Source organism: Mirounga leonina, unplaced genomic scaffold (assembly GCF_011800145.1).
Source record: "Mirounga leonina isolate KUSES-001 unplaced genomic scaffold, KU_Mleo_1.0 Mir_454, whole genome shotgun sequence".
Classification (NCBI taxonomy): Eukaryota; Metazoa; Chordata; class Mammalia; order Carnivora; family Phocidae; genus Mirounga; species Mirounga leonina.
In genome coordinates, this window is record NW_023270763.1 from 10,073,701 (window position 1) to 10,100,232 (window position 26,532).

Below are 26,532 nucleotides of genomic sequence, written 5' to 3' on the forward strand. Positions count from 1 at the left end.
CTGACCCCCGCCGCGCCAGGCCCCGCCCTCTCGCGCCCGCCCCAGCGCCGGCCCCTTTTGTTCCCTCCCGGAGCCGGGCCGCTCGCTCCGCTCCCGCTCAGCTCGGCTCGGCTCGGCTCGGCCGCGGGGCGCGCAGGCGGCGGCTGGGGCTGCTCGGTCCGCGCCTCCCGCCTTCCCGCCGCCGCCCGGACGCGAGGCTCGGGCCCGGAGAGCGAGCGCGGAGCCCCGGCGCCGGGAGGGGCTGCGGCCGGTGGGCAGCGGCGCGCGGGGAGGGGCCGCAGCATCCTCTCCCCCCGCGGCGCCCGGGTCGGGAGCGGAGGAGGCCGGGCTCCGAGCCGCCCGCCGCGCAGCGCGCCGCCGAGGGGCGCAGGTAGGAGCCACCGGAGGGCCCCCGCGGGAGGGGGCTCGCCGGGCAACAAAGGAGCGGGGGATGCGGGAGGCGGCGGCGGCCCGGCCTGGGCTGCAGCGGGGCGGCCGCCCGCAGGCATTGTCGGGGCGTGGGGGAGGCCGGAGGGTCGGGGGCCGGTGGGTGGGCGTGAGCGGGAGCTGCGCCCGCTGCACCCCAACTTCCCCGTCGCCCGCAGGCGAGGAGGGGACGCTGCCGGCGTTGGGGGGCTTCCCGGGCTGCGGGTCCCCTCGGTGAAGGCATCGCCTGCACCCTCGCCCTCCGCATCCGCAGACCGGGGTTCGGCACATCTGCGGGGGGGGGGGCCGCCCGTCCCGGCTCTCAAGGGCAGCGCGGGGCGGCCGGACGCGCCGCAGGGCTCTCTGGGCTCCCCGGCGGTGGGGGGCGGGGAGGGGGGGCGCAGCCTGGTGGGCGCGGCCACACAGCCCCCTGCTCCAGACCCGGGCTCTGGGAGAACATGGAGCCTCCGCCCCGCCGGCTGCCGTCGCCCGGCCGATTGCTTTTGCAAAACTTGGTTGAAGTGCATGGTGGAGGGGGTGAGGGGAAGACTGGGGCAGGGCGGCTTCCCGCAGGGGTGCCCCCCCAGGCTGGCGCTGGTAGCTGGTGAGGCAGCAGATTTTCTGCCCTCCCCATAGGGAGGGGCCTTCGCCGCCGAGATGCTTCGCCGGGCCTCCAGGGCGCGCCCGTTTGGGCCCTTCAGGCGGGGCCTGGGCGGGGCGGGTGCCCACTGAGCACTGCCACGCAGGCCCCAGCCCCCCCCCCCCCCCCCCGGGAAGGATGGACAGACGGGGCATCTTGGGGAGAGTCACACACCCAGCAGCGCATCCCCAACCTTGGATACCCCGCCGCTTCCATGTGGGTGAGAAGTAGGAGTCCAATGGTGGGGGGGGGATGTATGCGTGTAAGATGCCCAGGGAGGTTAGTGGGGGTAGCACTGACCTAGGGCTGCAGGCAGAGGAGGAGGAGAGTGCAGGGACCGCCACGTGGGGCAAGACACCCCACCAGTTGTAATGTAAACAATGAGCCCTTCATTCATCCAGCTGCTGTCACCTGGTCCAGCACTGCCAGGGGCGGGCAGGTCCACAGATCGGGGGCCTCGCAGCTCCGAAGGAGCACAGCCCAGCAGCTCTTGATGGCTCGCTTGATGAGTGCTTTGGGAGCTGGGAAAACAGAGGAGGGACCCCTGGAAGATGGGGAGGAGCGGGAAGCTTGATAGAACCCCGTGCATCAGTTTGCTTCCAGGATGCCAAAGGGGGCTTCGGGCGGGCGAAGTCGCATGGGCAAGTGCTCGGAGTCCAGAAAGGAGGCCTGGTGGCTGTTGGGTAGGAGGAGCAGCATAGGAGTTAGGTGACTGGGGTATGGACTTTAAGGCGGGGGAACTTCTGTTGAGGGAAGGGATTGTTCTGTCCCTTGTACTTTTGCAGATGGGTGCCCCCCCCCCCGCACCCTCTTCCATGAGCCATGAGCCCAGGCTGCATTGGCGTCTGCAGTGCCTGGCCCAGGAGAGATGTTGGGGTACGGGCTCCGGGTCTGGTGGAGGCGGGAGAGAGATGGAGCAGAACTTCAAAGGCAGAGGACCTGGCAGAGGGAGGCTGGGCGGGGGGGGGGGGGGGGGGCTCAGCACACACGAGTGTGCACCAGCGAGCTTCTAGGTGCGCCCCGCAGGCTGCGAAGGTGGTGTCTGGAATTCTGCCCCCGAGCTTGGAATCCCAAGTAGGGGATCCACCCACAGAGGCACCAGTCCCTTTCCAGTATCTGCTGTTTGCTGTGGCGGTTTGGATGCTGGCCCCTGACAGCCGGGATTCCAGCTCTGTTACTTACTAGCTGTGTGACCTCAGACGAGTCACTGCACCTCTCTGCCTTAGTTTCCCTATCTATTAAAAATGAGGGTGCTTATGGTGTCTGCCTTCTAGGGTCGCTGCGGGAGTCGAATGGATGGATGTGTGTGAAGTGTGTGCACGGTGACAGGGAGAGTGCCTGGTATTGGTTTTGCTGGTGCCCTGGGTCCAGCCTCCGTCCACACCCATGTGGCTCATCCCCCCCTCCCCCCCCCCCCGCCAAAGCTGTCTGTCCACCGTGGGGCAGTCCTGCCTGTTATCCCACCGCTCACTGCGGTCTCCTCCCTGGGCTGCTCCCCCTGCTCTGGTCTGTGATGTGGGAGACACTTGCCTCCCCGGCCCTCCCACCCTGAAGATTGACCCTGGTCCTCTTAATGCCATCTCTCGCACCTCTACTTCCATACCCCTGGGGGGAGTGGCATTCCTGACCCCGCTGGGCCCCTGCTGTCCTCGTCTGAGCCACTGGAACAAAATAGCACAGACTGGGTGGCTTACGGCCAACAGAAATTGATTTCTCACAGTTCTAGAGGCTGGAAGTCCAAGATCAGGGCACCAGCTCGGAAGGGGGAGGCTGTCTTCTGGGTTGCAGACTTCCTATAGTCCCGCGTGGCAGAAGGGACTTGGGAGCTGTCTGGGGTCCCTTTTATGAGGGCACTAATCCCATTCAGGAGGGCTCCTCCCTCGTGATCCTATCACCTCCCAAAGCTCCCCCTGCCCAGTACCTTCGCACTGGGGATTAGGTTTCAACCTATGAATCTGGGGCGGGCGGGACACGAACATTTAGACCATAGCACCTGCCCAGTGGGTCTTGGGGAGAACGGCAGCTTTTGTGTGGGTTTTTTTAAGAAAAACAACAACACATACCCAAGCCCTTGCTCTGTGCCAGGAGCTGTTTCGAGCTCTCTAAATGCATGTATTCATTTGTGGCTATCGTCACAACGCCTACATTTGACAGATGAGGGAATCAGGGCCTAGCGAGGTTTCCCTGTTTGCCTTTCGTGCATCCCTGAAGCACCTACCGTGTGTGCCGGGGAGACAGGCTACCACGTGCATTATCACCAGGGTTTGGTTGGGGCCATGTCTTCCTCTGACACCACCCCGTTTGCCCAAAGCCAAAGTGCGCGCGCTGTCTGGCTCCCCGGGGCCCAGCCAGGCTGTGCCTCGCCTTCCCAGCTCGGCTCTCCCCACCCACCCATGCTGGCCTCACCCCGATGAGCCTGAGCTTCCATAAACTGTGAGTGGTGGGGCTGGCGGGGCTCGGTGAGCAGGAAGGCGGGGAGGGCCCTGACCCGTGTCTTCGGGATTCTTTGCTTGCAGGGCACAGGAAAGCTCCTCCAATTAGGTTAAACGAGAGGGGGGTTAGGAGAGAAAGGGAGCTGGTACGGTTGCAGGCAGCGGGCTCCCCCAGGCCCCGGGGCGCTGGCAGGCAGCCCCTCCTCCGGCCTGCAGCTTTCTGGGCTTTCTGGACCGTGGTTTCATTTTTCTCCGCCTCTCCCGCTGCATCTGTCCCCGCTCCTCTCCCTGTCGGCTGGCTCTGTCTGGGCTGTCGGCGTGGCTGCCCTGAGTGCTGGCTTTAGCTTGAGGCCACAGGACCTCCTGTGGGCTCCCCCCTCGGTCTCGGGGTGCCAGACTGACCGACTGGCCCAGCTTGGGTGAAGGGGCCCACCCTGTCGCTCAGCTGGTGGGGGGCGGGCCACGTGGGCTTTGGGGGGGATCCCGCCACGGGGTTGCCTACTGTAATGATGCTCGGTGTGTGCAGGGGGAGGGCTGGTGAGCAGGGCATTGCTGCCCTTGGATACTCAGGGTCTGATGGGAGAGGCAGACCCAGAGCCAGTTAACTGTGTGATTTCTTGGGAGTAGCTGGTGTACACCAATCTGGCCTGTCCGGCCTGGGGGGGAAGGGAGGGGAGGGGGTGGCAGAGAGTGTGAACCACAGCGCCCCCCCCCACCTCCCCAGCCCCTGCTCGGAAGCCAGTGAGGCTCCTCCCTTCAGGACCTGGAGACTGGAGGTCCGGTTGCCAGCCTGGGACCTGGGCCACCCCACTGCCCACCCTGTCCCCCCACCCCGACTCCCTTGCAGGGCTGCCCGCAGCGGGGGGGGGGGGATGTACAGAAAGAGTAATGCAAAACTCATGTGTTCAGAAGAAATGATTCAAAATGATAATGAAACGTTTCCCTTCCGAATAGAAAGCAGAGCGTGTCAGGTGATTTTTATTAACAAGGCCTACATTCGGGGCTTCGTCCACTTAGCCCTTCTGTCTTCCCTGGGTAGCTCTCGTTGGTGCATCCCTGCAATCTGTCTTTGGCTCTGTCTGCCCAGGAAAACACCTGCTCCGTGTTCACGTCCTTCTTGGCCCTCGTGGCCTCTTGGCCGTGAGAGGGTGGAATTTCAGGCTCACATGGGGTCCCTGTTTTTCTGGCTGGGGGCTCAGCCTACAGCCCACCATTCTTCCAGGTGCACCATGAAGCTGGACAGGGCCACGAGGGAAGGAGGGTGTCTCTGGAGGTTTGGTGTCAATGGAGGTCTTGCTGCCTCATATCCTGATTCTGCTCAGGCTGTTCCCTTTCTGCTGTAGCCTGTTCCTTGCATGAATTCATTGGTTCATTGACACAGCTCACACTTCAGCTTCTTTCAGACCAGGGGCTGAGCTGGGGCACAAGGAGCTCAGGGCAGAGGAGGGAAGACCTTCACGAGGGTCTTGCTTGCTCTTTGTCTGACTCCCGAAAGGACTGGAGGTGATTTGCAAAGGTAAACGCGGTATAACGAGATGAAAAAGGCGCGCAGAGGTTGAGCAAGAAGAAAATAAAAAATCCAATGAAGCTGGAGGGAGCCTGCTGTACCTTCTCCTGGGGGTAATTTGACTCCGAGCTTTCTAGCAGCCAGATCCGAGGAAGGAGCAGGGGTTTGGAGTGGCCGTACTGTCGCCTCGCCTTGTGTGAGTCCTGCTGTGTGTACCGCTAAAGCCTAAGGGAGGGCCAGCATGGTCCTGGGTGCGGCCTCTGGTCCAGAAAGCAGAGAGGAGCAGCACCTGCCTCCTGATGCTTCGGAGCTCCTCTGGGAGGGTCCCTGCCCCCAGCTGGAGTTCATGCACACAGCCAGCCCCCTCCCCTGGGGTCTGACTCGTCCCAGGCATGGGTGAGAGCTGGTGAACCAGGAGCCACACCGGTCTCTGCCCGAGAATCCCCGTCTTGCGAGGAGGCATGGGGGCCAGGACACGGGGCGTGCAGGTGCTCCCGGTTGGCCCCAGGAGTTGGCTGAGGGATAGAAGAGGGGCGGAGGTGTTCTGGCAGGACAGGTGATGGGGTGAGGTGTCTTTAGGAGCAACGAGAAGTTCAAGGAAGGTGGAACAGAGGCTGCTGATGGGTCGGGGCCCCAGGAAATGAGGCCAGAGACAGGCAGTACCTGGGCTGGTGGGCAGAGATACTGCAGACCATGGCCTTGGCTCCCAGGGCCATGGGCTGCCCTCCTGACCTCTTGCCTAAACCTCTGCCCTTGGCCCCCCCGACCCAGGTGCATGGAAGAGAGTCGGTCTTGGTTCTGATAAAGTCAAGAAAGTGGTTAAGAGTTCAGGCTCCGTGGCCAGAGGGCCTGAGTTCAAATTTCACGCCTGCTGTCGTTCAGTCACATCACCCTGGGCAAAGGATTGAGCACCCCAGGCCTCAGTTTCCCCACTAAGAAAGTGGATGGAGCTCATAACAGGGCAAAGGTTAAATGTGTTGGTATTTATAACGCACTTGGACTGGTGTCTGGAGCAGAACAGATCTTGCAGGTCTGTGGCTCCTGAGGCTGGAGGAGCTCAGCGGAAGATGGGGGCTCATCCCACCTGAGCCCCCCACACCCAGTGCACCCTCACAAGTTCTGAGTCCAGCACAGTGAAGAAGCAAGCTCTCTCTGTGATGGGGGGTGGTGCTGCATGGGGTCACCCTTCCCCCTGCAGTGGGCCAGCCCTGGGGGCACGGGGGTGCTCAACACCATTAATGGTTAATGTTGTTACTGGCGGTAACAGTAGCTGTGTGAGTTCGGGAGAGCCTCTCAGGGCAGCTGTGCCAACTGGAGCAGAAACGTGCTCTGAGAACAGGCCTGGCTCTGCTTGATCCCCTCCAGTGATGGGGGGCTCACTGCCAGCCTCTTTGTTCACCAGACCCACATGGGGTTAGCATCCACTCTGTGCCGGATGCTCGTTGTTTTGGAACGTTCGGCCCTTCCCAGAGACGGCTCCAAGCTGTCGTGGGCCCCCAACTAGACATGGGCAGGACGAAGGTGGCAGAGGAGGGCATTTCCATTCACTCAATGATCCTTTCATTCCTGCCTGTGTTCGGACAGCGTTCTGAGCCGCTGTGTGTGCTGGGCGCTGTCCTAGGTACCGAGAACCCCGCAATGAACAAGAGAGGCAGAGAGCCTGCCCTCTTAAAGCTGCTTTCAGTGAGAGGTGAGGGAGTTTGCCAGCTGAGGCGAGGAAGGGCATTCTAGGCAGAGGGAACAGCGTGTGCGAGGGCCCGGGGATGTGACAGAATGTGTATGGGTGTGAGTGGGCGTCTGTGGCATTCAGGCAGCATTTGGTGGCTGGGGGTGGCGATTGCCTTTCTGGAAGCACTAAAAGAAAACACTGATTGTGAGGGCTTGCTAGGGACTGACCTCACCCCTGGGGCCACCAGGTTCTGCCCCTCCTCCACCCATCCCTCCCCAGCCCCGCCTCCAGCAGCCCTGGGTTGCCCTTCATGGGCATAGATGGTGCCCGTTGGCCCCCTGGCTGGTTCATTCCTTCTCCAGGCTCCCACATGGGCCCAGTTTGCCTTCTGTCCTGCAATGTCAGTGAGGGGACAGGTCCAGGTCTCAGTGGGCTCAGCCTCCTCCCTGCCCCTCGCCTGCAGGGGAAGGCTCAGGAGAGGATGCTGGGGTGCTGACTTGCGTGCCTCGTTTAGGGAATAAGGTTGGCGTGCTGGAATGTTGTCCAGCGAGGACAGCACTGCTGCGTGTCAGGCCCTGGGTGCTTAAACTCCAATGGGTTTGGACCTGCCCGCAGGGAGCTTGCAGGACGCGGGGGGAGACAGGTGCTGCAGTGGGTCCCCATGGTTCAGCACCACCGCCTGGGGCTCTCTGATGGGTGGAAAGGCCCCAGAGAGGCAGGGACCACCCCTGCTTCTTCCACTTTTGCTGCTGCCCACCCCCAGCCCAGGTAATTAAAAAAAAAAGCAACAACATATATATATATATATATTTTTTTTTTACAACCTTTTTATGGAAATATAACATCCATGCAGGAAAGTGTGCATGCCACACGTGTACTTGCTTGTTGACTTTTCTCCAACCGAAACGCCTGTGTAACAGAACCCAGATCAGGTCTGAGATCCTGCTGGCTCCCCAGTGCCCCTCTTGCTTGTCCTTCCAGTCAGTACCCCTGACCCAAGGGGGACCCCTTCCCTGATTTCTGGTGCTATCAATAAAGGTGGTCTGGCAACTTCATTTTTATTTATTTGTTTGCTTATTTATATTTATGTTATTTATTTGTTTATATTTAAGCAGGCTCCATGCTCACCGTGGGGCTTGAACTCATGACCCTGAGATCAAGATCTGAGCTGAGATCAGGAGTAGGAGGCTTGGGGCACCTGGGTGGCTCAGTCGTTACGCGTCTGCCTTCGGCTCAAGTCATGGTCCCAGGGTCCTGGGATCGAGCCCCGCATCGGGCTCCCTGCTCGGCGGGAGGCCTGCTTCTCCCTCTCCCTCTCCCACTCCCCCTGCTTGTGTTCCCTCTCTCGCTGTGTCTCTCTCTGTCAAATAAATAAATAAAATCTTTAAAAAAAAAAGGAGTCGGACACTTAACCGACTGAGCCACCCAGGCACCCCGTGTGTGTGTGTATATATATATATGTGTGTATACATATATATGTGTGTATATATATATTTTTTTTTTAGAGAGAGAGTGTGAGTGTGGTGGGGAGGGGTCGAGGGAGAGGGAGAGAGAATCTTAAGCAGGCTCCACACCCAACATGGAGCCCAATTCAGGGCTCGATCTTACAACCCTGAGATCGTGTCCTGAGACGAAGTCTAGAGTCAGACGCTTAACTGACTGAGCCACCCAGGTGCCCTTGTATTTTCATTTTTAATTGTGGTGTAGTTGATACACAATATTATTAGTTTGGGGCATATGACATAGTGACTGGACAAGTCTCTACATTGTTCGGTGCTCCTCACTGTCCCATCTGTCACCACGTGAACTTCTGACGATATCACTGACTACCTTCCCTTTACCTGTTTCACCCATCCTCCCACCCCCTTCCCCTCTGGTATCCACCAGTCTGATTCTCTGCATTCGTGAGTCTGTTTGTTAGAACTTCATTTTATTTATTTATTTTTTAAAGGCTTTATTTATTTATTTGACAGAGAGAGACACAGCGAGAGAGGGAGCACAAACAGGGGGACTGGGAGAGGGAGAAGCAGGCTTCCCACTGAGCAGGGAGCCCGATGCGGGGCTCGATCCCAGGCCCCTGGGATTATGACCTGAGCGGGGGGCAGATGCTTAACGACTGAGCCACCCAGATGCCCCTTATTTATTTATTTTTAAATTTTTTTTATTCATTTGAGAGAGAGGGAGAGAGAGCGAGCATGAGTTGGGGAGAGTGGCAAGGAGCGGGAGAAGCAGACTCCCCGTGGAGCAGGGATCCCAATGCGGGACTTGATCCCAGGACCCTGAGATCATGACCTGAGCCAAAGGCAGTTACCCAACAACTGAGCCACCCAGGCGCCCCTGTTTGCTGGTCTTTGGAATGCCCTCTTTTTGTGTAGTGCTCGGTCAGGTGTTTTGCTGATCTTTCTAACTTTATTTGTTGGGCTTCTCTCTATATTTTGAACAGGAATCCTTCGTGGAAGTAGGAATTGCAAATGTCTTCTTCCCGTTCTATGGCTAACTCTTGACACGCACTCTATCTCTCCACGCTGTCATTTGATGCACAGAAGCTCTTAATCTTTTTTTTTTTTAAAGATTTTATTTATTTATTTGCGAGAGACAGAATGAGAGAGAGAGAGAGCTCATGAGAGGGGATAGGGTCAGAGGGCGAAGCAGACTCCCTGCCGAGCAGGGAGCCCGATGCGGGACTCGATCCCGGGACTCCAGGATCATGACCTGAGCCGAAGGCAGTCGCTTAACCAACTGAGCCACCCAGGCGCCCCAGAAGCTCTTAATCTTGTCCAATTTATCCATCCTTTCCCTGCTTTCCAGCACTTCTGTGTCCTGCTTAAGAAATTTTGGCCTACCCTAGTGTCATCAAGATTTTTTTCTCATGTGTTCTGCTAAAAGCTGCATTGGTTTGCCTTCCACAGTTAGATCTGCTGTCCATCTGGAATTGATTTTTGTGTACGAGGTGAAGTCAATGTATTCCTTTCCTTTTGCTACTCTGACAAGTAGCCCCAAATGTACTGGCCTCCAAACAAAAATGTATTATCATCTTATCATCCTGGAGGCCTGGAGTCTGAAATGGATCACTCCAGGCTAAGATCAGGATGCTGGCAGGGCCTTGTTCCTTCTAGAAGCTCGGAGAAGGGTCTGTTTCTTGACCTTTTCCAGCTTCTCGAGGCTGCCAACATTCTTTGGCTGGTGGCCCCCTCCTCTGTCTTCAAAACCAGCCATGTTGCACCGAGTTGTTGGCACGCTGTCATCTCCCTGATTCTGTCCCTCCTGCCTCCCTCTTGCACTTTGAAGGACACTTGTGATCCCTTTGGGCCTGTCTGGATAATCCAGAATAATCTTCCCATCTGAAGGTCAGCTGACTAGCATCCTTGATTCCATCTACAACCTTACTCCCCTTTGCCACGTGGAAGCTAACATGTTAATAGTTTCCGGGGATGGAAACATGAACATCGTGGCTGTGTCGGGTCTGGGGAGGGGAAGGAAAGTCATCATTTCTACCCACTATAGGTGGGATCGTGATTTTTTTTTCCCCATGTGGTTGTCCAGTTGACCCAGCATCACTTATTGTAAAGACCATCCTTTGCTCAGGGGTATTTTTTTTTAAGATTTTATTTATTTATTTGAGAGAGAGAGAGGGAGAGTGTGCGAGCGTGCACGCAAGTGGGGGAAAGGGGCAGAGGGAGAGGGAAAAGCAGACTCCCCGCCGAGCAGGGAGCCTGATGCGGGGCTCGATCCCAGGACCCCTCAGGGATCATGCCTTGAGCCAAAGGCAGATGCTTAACCGGCGCTCAGGAGTATTTTTTAGTTTCTTCTGCAAATCCTGGCCCTAGAGAGGAGCCTGGCTGGCTGGGTTGGGGAGGGGACCCCAGGTGATGGGGTGCTTTCCCGCAGCTCCCTGGCCTGGATGTGTGGGACGGCGCTACAATAGTAAAAGGAGAGTAGCTCAGTGTCCTGGCCTGGGAGACAGGACACGGGAGCCCTTTCCTTCCTCTTCTGCCTGGATCAGCAGGTGACCTCAGCAGGCCCATTCCCTCCCTCAGCCTCTGACTTCATCTGGTTGCAGGGACCCCCTTGCCCAGCACGTTTCTGTCACTTGAATCTCACTGTCCTGGTCCCTTGCTCTGTGACCGGCAGCCTGGGCCCCAGTTTCCCATTCTGTGAAATGGGAATAAAGATGGATTGGACGACAACTTGAGTCAGCCAGTGCCTGCCCGCATCCTGGGCCCGTGGCAGGAGGGCCCCAGCTGTCCAGTCTCTGGGGGTGTGGGTGGCCACGCAGCCTGGAGCGGGCTCTGGAGCCTGGTTGTGAGTGTGTCAATTCTGTGTGTGTGTGTGTGTGTGTGTAAGGCAAGGAAGTATACTGACCTTGACTTTCCTTCCCCTCCCCCAGACCCGACACAGCCCTGATCCCCTTTGCTGTGCTGAGAGACAGGATCTGAGCTACCTCCCGGCCTGAGAAAAGATGGCCCCACTCCAGGGTGTCCAGCTCAGGTAAGACAGACAGCCCAGTCTTTCCTGGGGCTCTGCTGTCACCCCCGGCTGTGGGTAGGGTGGGGAAAATGCTGACTTTACAAATTGGGGTCTCCAGCCCTGAGCCTAGAGGCTGTGAGGATGGTGAGCACGTTGGACTGGACCCCAGTCTTCTGGACTTGGCCCCGCTTGCCCCCAGCCTCAGGTGCCAGAGAAGCTGGGGTCCACTGGGGCCCCCGGGTTGTCCTCTACTCAGCCCCTGCGTGCCCCACCCTCCATGTCCATGCTGCCAGCCCGGCATGCCATCTTCCCTGCCTCAGCCTGCCTTTCCTTCAAGCCACGTCGGCTGGTGGAGCCTGGGTTCCAGCTTGGGTTCCGATCCCAGCTCTGCTGTGAGGCTTGGGCCCGTCCCTTCCCCAGGCTGGTTCTGGATGGCCGCCAGGGCCCTTGGTACTCCCTGGCAAGGCCCGTTACCTCCCTGTCCTTCTTGGGGCCACGGTCTCCTGCCAGCCATTGGCCCACAGCCCTGTGAGTGGTAGGATTGCACAGCCTGGGCTGGCTCTGTGGGGCCTCGCTGGCCGGGTGAGAGCGAAGGCTGGGTGTGGGGACGGGAGCACAGGCAGGCTGGCGCCGTCTCCCCAGCCGTCCTGTGAGGCCCCCGGCTTTGGCTCTCCCCTCAAGCTGGCAGGACTCGCAGGGAGGGGCCTGTCTCAGCCCCGCCCTGCTCTGTGCCCCCACGTGGGGACTCTAGCTTCACCACCAGGCGGAAGTCCCTGACCTCAGTCAGATGCAGACAAAATGAGCCTCCCTTCCGAGCAGGATGGGACAAACAGGGAGTGGCAGCTGGGAGTAGGCCCATGGGGACAGTGGTCACACCCGCCCGCTAGATTCAGGGGCTGGGGGGGCGCTGGGTTTCTGGTGCAGGTGGGACTGTTGGGGTGCCTGGTGGGGCAGGGCTGGGGGAGCCCACACCACACAGACATCAGGGGGAGCCTTGGCCTGGCAGTCAGCACCTGTGGGGGGGTCTACTCTGTTTGGGGCCTGCCCTCCCATTCCTCTGGGTGGGTGTGTACAGGGAGGGAAGCCACTCTTTGCTTCCCCCCCCTCCTATGTCTGCCTTTACGTCTTTTAGAAATTTTAGTTTAGGGCGCCTGGGTGGCTCAGATGGTTAAGCGTCTGCCTTCGGCTCAGGTCATGATCCCGGAGTCCTGGGATTGAGTCCTGCATCGGGCTCCCTGCTCCTTGGGGGCCTGCTTCTCCCTCTGCCTCTCTCTCTCTCTCTCTCTCTCTCATGAATAAATAAATAAAATCTTTAAAAAATAAAAAAATAAAAACTTAAAAAAAAAATTTTAGTTTAGGGCGCCTGGGTGGCTCAGATGGTTAAGCGTCTGCCTTCAGCTCAGGTCATGATCCCAGGGTCCTTGGATCGAGCCCCGCATCGGGCTCCCTGCTCAGCAGGAAGCCTGCTTCTCCCTCTCCCCCCCACCTGCTTGTGTTCCCTCTCTCGCTGTGTCTCTCTCTGTCAAATAGAGAAATAAAATCTTAAAAAAAAAAATAAATTATTTTATTTAAATTTAATTAATTAACACAGATTAGTTTCAGAGGTAGAGTTCTACATTTTTTTAAATGATTATGAATGTTTTAGACACTCAAAAAAAGGAATAGACAGAATACGATCAACACCCACGTACATCCTTCAGGACTGAAGAAACAAATCTTAGAAATAGAAACAGAGCCCCCAGTTACCCCAGCCCTGTTCCTACCTCGAACCCACATCCCCGGATGTTGCGTGGACTGTTCAGCACCCTGCTGGTGCCTCCCGGGCTATGTGGTCCAGGCTCAGGCTCCGTGGCCACCAGCCCCTGCTGCCCGGCCTTGCCAGCTCCTGGTGTCACCTGGCTTTTTGACTTTTTGCCCATCTGAGTGGGTGGGAAACGGGATCTCCTTGTGGCTTGGATTTGCATTTCCCTGCTGACTGGGCGGCCCAGCGGCTGTCCGGTGGGGCCCTCTCCTCGAAAGCTGCCTGTTCTTACCGGTCTCGTTCTTACGTGTCTGTGGTTCTTCCCTGTCTATCCGGGATGCCTTCAAATCTTCCTTCTTCATGTCACATACTGGGGGGTCCTCCCAGCCTGTGCTTCTCCCAAGGACCCCATCACTCGGCCTCCTGTCCCCCCCCCAAGTGTCTCTCGGGGGACTCACACCTGGCATGTCCCAAACCGGGCTCCCCGCTCCAGCCCCCACCTTCTCCGAGGTCCCTCTCCGTGTGGAGAGATGCCCCCTCCTTCTGGGACCCTGGGTGCTCCCTCCATACCCACACCGTTGGCCACCAAATGCCGCTCAGCACGTCTCCGCTCTCTGTCCCCTCCAGCCCCCCACCTCTGGTGGTTCAGGCCGCATTGTCGCGTCCCTTGTCTGTCACAGCGGCCCCCCGGGACTGTGGCCTCCCTGCCCTCATTCGCCCCAGCGCCCTCATCAGCTGGGTGATTTTGCCAATAGGCACACCCCTTGCTTGACACCCTCTGTAGCCCCACATCCACTCAGGCTGATGGCCTGTGTGTGGGACTGGGAGACCCCCCCACGCCCACCCTGCTGTTCCTCCCCATCTCTGGATGAACCCCCCCTGACACACACACATTTTAGCCACTAAATCCTCAACTCTTTGGTTGACCTGGCAGAATCTGGCCTCTGCCTGGAAGTTCCCCTGCCTGGCCCCAGCACCCCATGCTCCCTATTATGGAGCACTGCCCCCCCCGCCCCCACGGTGCCTCCATGGCCTGAGCCTTAGGGCTGGTGGTGAGGGCTCAGGGACCACACAGAGTTCATCTCTGGGCTCTGCTGTCCGGCACTCGGACCACAGGGCTGGGAGAGGAGGGGGGGGCATGGGCACCCTGGCTGCTGACCCTGGAGGCAGGGGTAGGAAGAATAACCCAGGGGGGTCCCTGATGTTGGGGGTGGCAAGCCTGGGCTTGAAGGCTGGGCTTCAGCCAGCAACAGTGTCTTGCCAAAGTGACTCCTGGCGCCCGCCTCCCGCACCCCCTGGGCTATGGCAGCACCCTGGACATGGGCTTTCCACTGTCCTATTTGGCACCTTCCCCCAATTCCGTCAGGGCCACACCCTGGGCCTCTGATTGGCAGAGACTTCTTGGGCCTCATTCCCCACTGAGCCTGCGGCCCGCCACCCCCGGGCAGCTGAAATGGAAACCCTGAAATGCAGCCCGGGTTTGTCTTTGGGGTAAATGGCAATTGAGGGCAGCACAAAGGGGGCCTGTTGGTCTGAATGCTGCCTGCCCTCCCCCGCCCCTCCCCTGCCCGCCTCGCCTGGGCGCCGAGTCCCTGGGGGAGGCAGCGTGTGCACCCTGGGCCTTTCGAGATCATAATAGAGACCCATCGGCGTGGCAGTTGCCCTTCCCCGGGGGCTTCCGTGGGCCAGGCACGGAGGGCCGCCCGTGGGGTATGTGTCCTGACTCGCCCATCCACGCTCCCCACGGGACAGCCATACTTTCACCCCCTCTTACCGGTGGTGCAACAGGCATCCACCGGGCCACGGACCCACAGCCACTCGTGGTGGCTCGGGGTCTGGACCCACATTGCCTGCAGTCTGCTCCCTCCCTGTCTCCCAGGCCTGCCCCGCCCCCCAGAGCGTGGCCAGGGGCCAATTTATCACCACGTCCCGGCTTTTCCCAAGAAAGCCCTTCCTTCCTCTATCCCACGAGCAGGGCTGAGTCACAAAGGGGTGATTGGCCCCAGGTCTCCTCCCCCTCTTCCTGTTCACCATTTCTTCTCTCCTCCCCTCTCCCCTTCGCTCGGCTCCCCCAGCTCCGGAGACCCTGGGGGTGGGGGCGGCCACTGGCCTCTCCTGCCTGGCCCTCCCTGCGCCCTGGCAGTGGTGGTGGGCCGAGGGGATGAGTGAGTGCAGCCGGCTCCTCTGGTCTCCTTTGTCAGCGAGGCTTGCGGGCGCTCTCCCCAGAGGCCAGGGGTCTCACAAATGTTAGTCCAGGCCCAGGCTACCCAGCCCGGGGCTGGGTCCAGCACAGTCTCTGAGCAGCGTGTGACGTTGGGTGAGTTCTGAACTTCTCTGAGCTTCCCAAGCTCTTCCTGTGAGTCGGCTTCTGGCTCATCGGGGCTTGGGAAGACGAGCGAGGCTCCATTCCTGCAAGGCCTGGCATACCCGTTTCTTCATACTAGAGGCTGCTGGGATCTTCAGGGTCCGGGAGGGAGGGGGGCAACGCTGGGAGCCTCCGGAAGCCTCCCCTGGGAGGAGCGTCCTGGAGATTTGTGGCTTCGGAGGCCTTTGTCCTCTGGGCAGTCACAGGTGTGCCCTCGCATGGGGTTTCCGGATCACGGGCTCTGGGCCAGGCGCTGTGCAGGGGCCGGGTTCTCAGAGAAGCTGGGGCCCTGCCTGGGGTTGCCCGCGGGCTCCTGGGAGGCAAGATGAAGATAAAGGAGAACAGTATCATCTCTCCTCGGCTCAGCATGCCATCCTGAGGTCTCCGTGGGCCAGAGGTTCGGGGAGACTTCGCGGAGGAGGAAGCGTTGGGCTGGGTATTGCATAGGTGGTTGGAACAATGAAGCAGGTGGGAGAAAAGGCACAAGTGGGGTCTGGGAGGTGGGGAGTTGTCAGGTGAGTAGGGAGGGAATGCAGGGTCATCCGTGGCAGTGCTGGTTTGGGACTCCGATGCCAGGGATGCTGTTATAATGCCTGGTCCCTGCCTCATAGGACATGCTGGCTAGCGGGAAGGTCAGACTGCCTACATGAAAAGCCATGGCTTTTTATTTGAGGCCGAGGGAATAGCATGTGCAAAGGCCCTGAGGCTGGAGAGTGCTTACTGTGATCCAGGTGTGGCCGGAGGCCGGCTTGGCTGGAGTGAAGTGGGCAAGGGAGGGCCATAGTGCTGGAGGTAAGAGATGAGGAGGGCTTTGAAGGCCGCCGCACTAACTTCTCTGGAGAGCCGTCAAGGATTTTATTTTTTATATAATTTTTAGAAGTTAAGATTTAGCTTACAGACCATAAAATTCACCCTTTTTTTTTTTTTTAAGATTTTATTTATTTGACAGAGAGGGAACACAAGCAGGGGGAGCGGGAGAGGGAGAAGCAGGCTTCCCGCGGAGCAGGGAGCCCGATGCGGGGCTCGATCCCAGGACCCTGGGATCATGACCCGAGCTGAAGGCAGGCACTTAACGACTGAGCCACCCAGGTGTCCCAAAATTCACCCATTTTATGCTTTTTTTTTTTTTTTAAGATTTTATTTATTTGCGAGAGAGAATGAAAGACAGAGAGCATGAGAGGGAGGAGGGTCAGAGGGAGAAGCAGACTCCCCGCCGAGCAGGGAGCCCGATGCGGGACTCGATCCCGGGACTCCAGGATCATGACCTGAGCCGAAGGCAGTCGCTTAACCGACTGAGCCACCCAGGCGCCCAAATTCACCCATTTTAAATATGGCTTGGTGACTACTTTGATATTTAGTATACATCACAATCCATTACACTTCTGCCTTCTGGAAAGTTCTCTCATGCCTGTTTGTGGTCAGTCCCAGCTTCCACCCCCAGGCAACCCCTGATTTGCTTTCTGTGTCTATAGTTTTGAGATCCCCTATAAATAAGAATCATGCAGTATGTAGTCTTGTGTGTTTGGTGTCTTGAGGTTAGTGTAACATTGTTGAGGGTGGCCAATATCCTTACACATGTCATACTCACTTATTATTGCCAAGGAGCGTTCTGTTGTGTAGATACCCTGCCTATCACTCACCAGGTGATGGGTATTTGGTTGTTTTCCATTGTTCGGCTATTATGACTAAAGTTGCTATGAACATTTTTTTACAGGTTTTTGTATGAATAGGTGTTTTTATTTTTCTTGGGCGGTTGGGTCATATGGTAGATACACATTTAACTTATTTTTTTTAAAGATTTTATTTATTTGAGAGAGAGAGTGAGAGAACAAATGGGAGGAGGGGCAGAGGGAGAAGCAGACTCCCCACTGAGCAGGGACACCCCCCGCCCCCATGCAGGACTCGATGCCAGGACCCTGAGATCGTGACCTGAGCCGAAGGCAGACGCTTAACTGACTGAGCCACCCAGGCGCCTGGTGATTAGAGTTCTTTAAGTGTTCTGAATAGAAGTCTTTTAATGTATGATTTGTAATATTTTTCTCTGGGGGGGGGTGTTTCAGGCAGAGAGGGGGCCCAAAGGTCATGGGGAGGGGGCACCTTGCATCTTGTTCCAGTCCCAGCAAGAGGCCTTCCTCTGCCTCACACGTGGGGCCCTGCATTAGGATTTCCTAGGTCAGAGGGCCCCCCGCTAAGCCTCTGGAGCAGGAAGCCAGTTAGGCACCCACAGGGAGGGATATTCGCTGTCACCAGAGAGCATGCCCCTGCTGGCTCAGTCAGTCATTCGGGCTTGGGGGGACGCCAGCAAGTCCTAACCTAACCAGAGAGCAATGTCTGCAACCCACAGTCACTTCCCTGGGGAATGAGCTTGCTGGAGGGCCAGGTTCTGGGGAACGAAGGAGCAGCTGATCGAGCGACTCCCGGGCCCCAGAATTCCTGGGGTGTCAGAGTTGTCCATCGGAGGATTGGAATGTTGGGTTTGGAAGGCTCTAGGACCGGGCCAAGGGTGACAGCCATGGACCATATTCCTGTTGGCTAACTTGGGCCTGTAGGTGCCACTCATGTGCCCCGGGGGATTATCTGTCTCTGCTCTTAGGGCTGGCAGCCCTGCATGAAGTTCATCCCGTGGCTGTGCTAAGACAGGTCATCGTGTCGCTGGCCCAACTTGCTGACCTGACAGCCATTTGGAGGGCACTTTGCAGACTCCTGCCGTGAGCCTTGTGGATTGGCTTCTTTATCAGTCAGAACTCTTTTTGGTTGCAAGGGCAGTGCCCCTCAAATAGGTTTAGGCAAAAAGAGAAAACGATGCATGGGTGTGAGGATTTGTTGACTGGTGTAAGTAAGGCGCTCAAGGGGCCAGCTTCAGGCTCAGCTGGATCCAGGCCCTCCATCCAAATCCAGCAGCTCAGCTCTGCTTTCTACACATTGGCCTCATTCCCTGGCAGTCTCCTCCATGCGATAACTGGGATGGCCCTGTAGTCGCTGGCATCCAACCCACACCCAGGCAGCCCCAGAGAAAGAAAATAACCCTTCCTAAAGGTAGCAGCCAGAGTCCAGGCCCTGGTGCTCCTTGCGTCATACGATTTTCCCTTACCTAACCACGGGGGCTCTGGCCAGGCCTGGGTCATGTGCCGACTCCCCTCGTGTGTGGCGGGGACAGCCCATATAAGTCTTACGGATCAAGAATGGAGGAAAGGGTTCTCTGAAAGAGAATAGCGTTCTGTGACCACGGATGGGTAAGGATAGGGCTGGACTGGCAGAGGCGGCCTCAGAGCCGAGCACCCGGAGAGCACGGATTTCCCCTGTTCCCAAGGACCCCGGGGGTGATGCTTTTGCCCAGAATCCTCTGCTCATCCGGTGGGGCTGTGTTCCCTTTCCCCACTGGACAATGTGCTCGCCAGACAGAGGCCTGCAGCTCCAGGGCAGGACCGGGTCTGGCCCCTGGCGAGCCCTCCATGAACGTCTGGTGCAAGAGAGGGTGTGTGCACAGGGCAGTGGAGGAGAGGGCCCGGGGATGGCGGGCCTGTCTTGTCTGCCCCAGGCTGCCCATGCGTGTCAGAATCCGTAGCAGCCTGTGTTCGGGGGGAGTCCCACTCAGCCAAACCTGCGGGGTCCCCGTGGAGGGCTGCTGGGGCTGCGACAGCTCCTCCTGCCGACCCCCAAACCTCCCTGCTCCTGATTCTCGCCTGCCGGGCCCAGGAGGCGGGCAGAGACCGCACGGCCGACCGCGGAGTCCAGCAGACCAGGCCACGGGCCAGGCCACACCATTGCCACACTGGGCCCACGCTAGCTGCCACTGCTCTGTGCCTCGGTTTCCCTCTCTAGGGAAGAGGGGGATGGTGGCCCCCGCCCCACTGGGTAGGGGGGTGCAGGAATCCTGCTGTGTCACCACTGGGGGGGCCCTGGCCCGTGGTGACATGATGAGGTGATCGCTCTCGTCTGCCCGCAGGTGAGGGGCGATGGCAGACAGGACGTGACCCGCACGGACCCTTCTCCACACACCGAGTGGCACCACCATGCAGAAGCCCAGCGGCCTGAAGCCCCCTGGCCGTGGGGGGAAGCACTCGAGCCCCGTGGGCCGGACGTCCACTGGGTCGGCCTCCGTGTCTGCGGCGGCGGCCACCAGCTCCAAGGAAGGTGCGCGGGGCCGAAGGTGGTGGGTGAAGGGCCGGGTGCGGGGGGCAGTTCTTCCAGAAGAGCCCCTCAGAGACCAGCCTGGGGGCTAGCAGCACACGGCAGTTCTTCCTTCTGTCTGGCTGTAATCCCTTTCCTGATTAACTAGCGCCGAGCACTGATGCACGCTTTATGGGGGCCGTTCTTTTTCACGCTCCCCCTGCTGGGGACGCAGGTCGTACTGCGGGCTCCGCTTAGGGGTGAGAAAGTGGGGATCCGGGTGGGCATGGCACTGGGCCCAAGGTCACTCAGCCAGGATTCAAGCTCCAGCCTCCACCGGCCTCCCCGCCCCCTTTGTGTTCCCTTCCAGGGTCTGGGATTGTCCTAGCGAGCCAGCTCCATCTTCCCGCCAGCCTTCTTGTCTGCCACCCAGAACCATGTCCTTTAGCCTTTCCACCCCTGACCCCTTGTCCTCCTGCTGGTGGGCGGAGGTGGGGGCTGGGTGCCCGGGCTGGGGGTGGGGGACAGCTGTTAGCTACGTGCTCCTCTGAGGATGAGAGTAAGGGAGCCCACAGTGGAATATTCAGGAAGTTTGCTGCAGAGGTAACATTGCCTGTCATCTTCACCCTTAGAGGCAACCGTTATTTTGATTTCTATCCTTCTACTTTTTTTTTCCTACCTGCTTGCAATCATGCTGCATATACAACTTGAAAATCTGTTTTTTCCCCTTCTAATATGATCAAGTGGATTTTTCCTCGTCATTTTTAATGGCTGTAAGGTATCCTGTCCATCCAACAACTATAAATGAAAGGCCTGCTTTGTTGACACAGTTTTAACCACCAGAGCACTCGTTCTGAGCAAAACCGGAAGTGGGCCTAGCCCTCCCTCGGGGCTGCTGGTCTGGTGCGGGACATGGAGTGTCATGAGATCCTAGAACTGGGGCCTGACCAGGTCTGGGAGTTCAGCCCTGAGGAGGGGACAGGTGAGCCGAGGTCCAGAGGGTGATAGTCTATTAGTTGAAGAAGGGAGGGTGTTCCAGGCAGAGGAAACAGCTCATGCAAAGGCCCAGTGGCAGAAGAGCACATGGCAAATATTAGGGAGGGCAAGAAAGAGAGTGTAGCTGGCATGTGGCCAGTGACACGTGTGCTGGTGAGAGAGGATGGGCGACAGTGGGGACAGCTTGGGGGGCTGTCCAGGGCATTTCGCTTCTGTTGTAATAACACCGGGAAGCCATCGGAGAGTTTAAATCAAAAGGAATATGATAAAAAAAAGAATTGGAAACGTGTTCTTAACTCCTTCTCTGCAGTTGGGGATGATTGTTTCCTATTTTTCCACTTTGATAAATGACGCTGTGATGAATGTCTTTGGGCACAAATCCTGGCTTTGATTACCCTCCAGCCAGCAGGGTAAGACACTGTCCGTCTCATCTGATTGGTAGAGAAGTTTGGAGAGACAGAAAAATAGCCGGGGGCCAGATTAGGCAATGGGGCCCTGGGTGGAGTCAAGGAAAGTCTGAGCCAAAGTTATGGACAGTTGGCAGAACCAGGGCCTTGGCAGAGTCAGACAATAAGGCTGGGAGGGTAAGGAAGCTGTGTTGTATGGCCCCTGGGCAGACTTCTGCAGGCAGGCTTGTCCAGAACAGTCCCATTGGAGGCCCAGACTTCCTTTCCAATGTGGCAAATCCTCCTTTACTCATGACGTTACTGAACAATGGGAAGAGGCCAGAGAGCGAAAACACAGAGGAAAGGATATTCTGGGGGGACAGAACAAGTGATGCAAAGGCCCTGAGGCAGGAATGGACCTGGTTTGTGAGAGAAGGAAGGAAGACAAGTCTGGGTGGAGAGGAGTGTGAAATGAGGTTGGGGAGGGTGGCGGAGGCAGATCGTGAAGGGCAGGGATTCGGGTTGGTTTTCGGGGTGACCAGGGCTGTTGGAGGGTGTTAGCAGAGGAATGGTTGGACACTCACGACCCTCAGCTCGCTGTGTGGAGAACGGGTTGTGGGGGTGAGGAGCCCAGTGAGGAGGCGTGTGGCCACCCAGGTCGGGAGGCCTGCACTCGCTGCCAGGGCTAGGGGAGGTCAGAAGGCCGACCACCAGGAGTGGGCCATCAGGGGAGGCTTCCCAGAGGAAGCGGGAATGAGCTCAGCCTTCAGGATGGAGGGAATGTGAGTGTGGAGAGGAGGAGGGCCTGCTGGCAGTGGAGGAAGGGCACGGGCAAGGGCACGAAGGGGGGCTGAGCTGGGTCCAGTGGGGGTTGTGTGGCGACTCCCCGGGAGAAGGTCACCAGCCTGACCCGACCCTCTTGTGTCCTGGAGAGAGCCCTGTCACACCTTCTGGGTTTTGTCCTCATTGCTCCCTCCCCGATCAAGAGGGGCCTGAATTCTGGCTCTGATCCCGCCCTTAATGCCCCTTCTAACTAACTGCCCCTGCTGTGGGACCCTGGAAGAGGAACTTAATCTCTCTGAGCCACAAATGGGATCCGGAGAGTTAATGAGCGCCAAGTGCCTGCAGGTCCAAAACTCAAGAAGGACTCCTTTCTTTTCCTTTCCCCATCCCTCCATAGTGCCATTGCAGAAAGTTTTGCGAGTGATAAAAGCAGCAGCCACCACCCTTCTGCTTAACCTAATCACAGCTGCCACTGTGACAGAGTTCCTTCCGGGCTTTTCTCCTATGGCACATGACCGTTGGAAGCGGTTCAGTCGTGGGCCGTGCCCAAGTCTGCCACTCACCGCGGCGCGTCTTACTGCCTTCTGTGGGAAGTGTCCCCCCCCCCACCTGAACTGCTGCAGTGTCTTCGCTGGTCTCTGTGTGGCCTGCTGCTTGCTTCCCCTCAGGGTGGGGGCTGTGGGGTCTGACTCTGCCTGGGGCCCCCCCGCACCCCCCCACCCTGCAGGACTGTTCCAGAGAGAGGAGGTGCCACGCCGTGAATGCCCGATTGATGACAGAGCCACACCCCTGTGCCCGCCGGGGCATCTGGGCTTGGCGTCCCCCTCCCTCTGCCTCTGGCAGGTCCCAACAAGGCTTCCAGGCGGCGGGGAGGGAGCAGAGAGCCCAGAGCAACTGGCCTGGCGAGAGGAGGAAGATTTCTGAGGCCCACAGCGGCAGCTTTTGTCCCAGCTCTGCTCCGGGTCTCAGAACCAGAGTCTCTGGAGAGGAGGAGGGGCAGGTGGAAAGACCAGAGGAGGACAGGGTCACCCCCCCCCCGCCCCCCGCTGGCTCCTTGGGCTCCCTCACCCACCCCAAGGCTCTGGCCATCTGCTGTCCGAGGTGCAGGACGTGCCCACCCCTGTAGGAGGCCGGGACCCTGTGTGAGGGGCACTGGGGCCCCAGAGGTGGGTCTGGTGGAGACTGGAGCCTGGGAGTGATGGTGGGGGGGCGGCGGCAGCAATAAGTGGACTCTGCTCTGGGAATCGGGGCAGTGGCTGTCTCCCAAAGTGTGAGCTCAGCCTCCGGGCTGAGGGTCTGGCCCAGAGCCGGGCCTGGCCCGGTGCCCCTGCCCCCAACCCTGTGGAGACGGAGGGGGGCTGCATCAGTCCCCAGAGCTGGGACATACAGGAAGCGGCAGGAACAAGGGGCAGTTGGAGGGGGACTGTTGTCCTGGGAGGCGGCCCAGAGGTGGTCAGAGGGGCAGGTGCGCAGGAGGGCCGTCTGGGACCCACCAGTGCGCAGAGGCTCATGAGGTCGGGGGCAGCCCCGCCGGGCAGGATGGAGCCCCCCTGGAGGCTGCTTCAGGTCAGGCTGTCACGGAGGCTCTTGCTCAGGAGGTGACACTGGTACAAAGATCTGAGTGACAAGCAGCAAGCAGCCCAGCCGAGCTGGGAAGAGCATCCAGGCAGAGGGACTAGGGCTGCAAAGGCCCTGAGTCTTGAGGTGTCTGCGGGTCAGAGCACGGCTCGAGTGGGCAAGGGGGGAGTGTCGGGAACAGGTCCAGGGCAGGCGCCGGGGCCCCAGTGGGGAGCTGGGAGCTGGCACGGGGGTCCGCCTGGGGTTTGGAATCCATCCTGGGCCTGAGGGAGGAGAAGGGGGTCCAGGCTTCCAGGCCGGCGGAGGGTCCACCACTGCCCCGCGATGGTGGGCAAGAGGGGATGGCAGCAGGCTGTGAACAGGAGCCCTCAGCCCTCCCGCGGGGTCTGCTTCTGGGCCTCAGGTGGAGGCAGGCAGGCCAGGTGGTGGGGGTCCCTCCTGGCCCCAACAAGAATGGGTGACCTGGGAGTGACATGGGGAGGACTCAGGGCTGCCGGGCAAGGGACAGACGCAGACCACTGCCGCGCTCCCTCTGCCCCTCCCCCAGAGCAGGCAGGTCCTCAAGGGGCCCCGCCCCTCCCCCCGGCGCTGTGGTCCGGCCCCAGAGGTGTCCCATTTACGAGGGACGGTGTTTGACCCTCTCTGCTTCACCAAGGCATCTTACCATGCTGCTTCTCTTGAACCACCCAGGGAGAGAACTGTTCTTTCCATTTTCAAGCTGATGAAACTGAGGCTCAAGCTGTCATCTGAGTTGCCCAGAACAATAGGGCCAGAGAGTGGTGGGGCTGGAGTGGAGGCTCAGGTGGGCTGGCTCTGAAGCTGCCTTAGGCCACTGGCACTTACCACCCTGCGCAGGGGTGGGGTGGCTGGGACCCCCGGTTCAGTCCTGCCCTGGGCAGGTGGCAGGTGGGAGGAGTGATCGGTTCTCATTAGGCTGGGCACAACTGTCCCCCAAAGTGCCTATGGCCTTTCCTCATGCTGGGGACCCAGGACATGGAGGTCAAGGATGGGTATGCACGGGAGTTCCCCCTCAGGTAGGGAGTAGGCCACTCGGGGCAGGGTCCACTGCCTGTGTCGTGATCCCCCCAGAGGGCCTACACAGGGCTGGTCCCAGAGCTTTTCCGTTCTGGCTTACGGAACTGGGACCCAGATGCCCCCCGGTACCCGGTGGGCGCTCCAGACCCGGGAACCAGCCCAATGTGCCCCAGCTGGGACCCATAGGGCTGGAGCTGGCCTCTAGTCTTAGACACGGGCCCTATCCTACTCCACCCCCTGGAGGGTGATGTCTTTCACCTTGGTACCCCGCTCCCTGGGAGGGCAGGTGGCATCATCCCCGTTTCCAGTGACTTGGCCCAGCCGCCGTGCAGACATGGGCAGAACCAGGACAGACTTCCAGCCATTGCCCCTGCAGAGGCTGCACGAGCCCCAGGCAGCACCCCACCCCTTCAAGGTCAAGTTCTCCGGCCCTCCTCCCCTAACCACATCCTAAACTTTTTAATGGCATCAGGAGGGTGAAAGCCAAGCTGAGCATTTCTGTGGCTGGACTGCAGAGCAGGTGGGGGGCAGGGCAGCCTCCTGATGTTCCTGACGTCGCCTGGTATTGATCCGGGGGGCAGGGGCCCATCTGCCAGTGCCTGCCTGCCGGCCGTGGTGTAGCCAGAGCAGGGCTTCTCCATGGGGAGCTGGCTCTGCTCTTTCCAGGGTAAGCCTCGCACTGTCTTCCCCACCTCGGTTCCCGCCTGAGTCTGCTGGCTGGGGGCTCTGTCCTCCTGGTTTGGGAGTAGGGGGGAACGGAAGGGGACTTCTGAGTCCCGTTTGGCTCAGGAAGGACGCCAAGCTCTCTTTGGGACAGAGCCCACCCCTGAGTGGACTGATAGAGGGTTCCCTCTTCCGGGGTGGCTGGCTGGAGACAGCAGAGCTGGGGGACGCCAGGCCTGTTGCGGCCTCAGGGGGTGGGCCCTGCCGTGGTCTGGGTGGGCCCCGGGGTGGATTCAGTCGCTGATCAGGACTGACTGGAGAGTGGACCAGGCTGGGGGACGCACTGTAGGAAAGCTGGCTCCCTTGAGGAATGCTATGGGGACGCAGTGCCTTCCTTCATGACCTCTGCCTTGAGCACCTGCTAGGGACAGGAGGGGGCTTAGAGCAGAAGGCTGCTTTGGGGTTCTGGTGCATTTATGTATGTCGCTCTGGGGCCCCCGGGGACGGGAGGTCAGGGTCGTGGCCAGTCTGCATTTCAGCCTGGTCGTGGGTTCCAAGGATGGAGAGGGGAGTCGGTGTGCGCCCCCCTACCCAGGGCTTGCATTCTGAGTGGGACTTGGATGAGTACCCTAGCAGCCTGGGAGGTGGGCTGTGCGAACCAAGGGAAATCGGAGTCCTGCGGAGTGGCTGTGCCAGTGAGGGGCGTTGGAGCTAGTCTGATGGACACAGAGAGGAAGATGCCAGGGTGACCATTCTATCTGGGACAGCCCTAGTTTATGTCTGTGGTCTTGGCATGACACCGTATTAATAGTGCCTCCCTTCTTTTCAAGGTGTCTGGTTTGGGATGACGAATCACGTGGTCACCTTCTTTATAGCCCCTCCTATGAGGTTGTGGTGCTCATCAGCACGTTAAAGCCTCTGACAAGTCCTGCGGCAAAAATAACCCTAACTTTGTTTAAGCTGCTATTTCTCAAGCTTGTTGGAATTTGGAGATTATTTATTTTCATAATACCTATTAATCCCCTGTGGAACTATGTTCTGTGGAACATTTAAGGAACCGCTTGCTTGCTTGAGGGGCTGGGTCTTAGCACAGGCACGCTTTTTTCCCCCTCCGACCTTCAAGGACAGAGAGCCAACTTCATTACATGCTTCAGTTCAGAGCATATCGTCACTGTGAGCCCCTGCAAAGCCCCTCTTGTGTTTTTGTAAAATTGATACCTTTTTATCATGTTCCCTGCATCCAGGCATCTGTGTCCATGTCTGTGTCGGGACACTCTTCAGCCCTGCTTTTTGACCAGGTATCACATCAGAAACACCTTTCTGTGTAACCTGGAAGAATTATTTTTATTTTTTTAATTTTTTTTAAATCTTTTTTTTTTTTTAAGATTTTATTTATTTATTTGACAGAGAGATAGCGACAGCAGGAACACAAGCAGGGGGAGTGGGAGAGGGAGAAGCAGGCTTCCCGCGGAGCAGGGAGCCCGATGCGGGGCTCGATCCCAGGACCCTGAGATCATGACCTGAGCCGAAGGCAGACGTTTAATGACTGAGCCACCCAGGCACCCCTATTATTATTATTTTTAAAGATTTTATATATTTATTTGACAGAGAGAGAGAGAGAGAGAGAGGGAACACAAGCGGGGGAGTGGGAAAGGGAGAAGTAGGCTTCCCGCCGAGCAGGGAGCCTGATGTGGGGCTCGATCCCAGGACCCCAGGATCATGACCTGAGCCGAAGGCAGACGCACAACGACTGAG

The 26,532-nt window shown here is 58.6% G+C and overlaps 1 protein-coding gene across 7 annotated transcripts in view; it reads left to right on the forward strand.

Moving 5' to 3' along the window:
• Positions 1 to 223: 223 nt before the first annotated feature.
• Positions 224 to 26,532, forward strand: part of CLIP2 (CAP-Gly domain containing linker protein 2) — a 73,075-nt gene continuing 46,766 nt past the window's right edge. For 3 of the 7 annotated variants that reach the window (XM_034988677.1, XM_034988682.1, XM_034988676.1), the window contains exons 1-3: positions 224 to 370; positions 11,041 to 11,141; positions 19,173 to 19,360. In XM_034988677.1, coding sequence (XP_034844568.1) covers positions 19,240 to 19,360 — 121 coding nt within the window. In that variant the 5' untranslated portion in view covers positions 224 to 370; positions 11,041 to 11,141; positions 19,173 to 19,239. Of the gene's footprint in view, positions 371 to 11,040; positions 11,142 to 14,912; positions 15,179 to 19,172; positions 19,361 to 26,532 lie in introns of those variants that run through there. The other 4 variants (XM_034988680.1, XM_034988681.1, XM_034988679.1 and 1 more) reach the window with 3 other exon arrangements.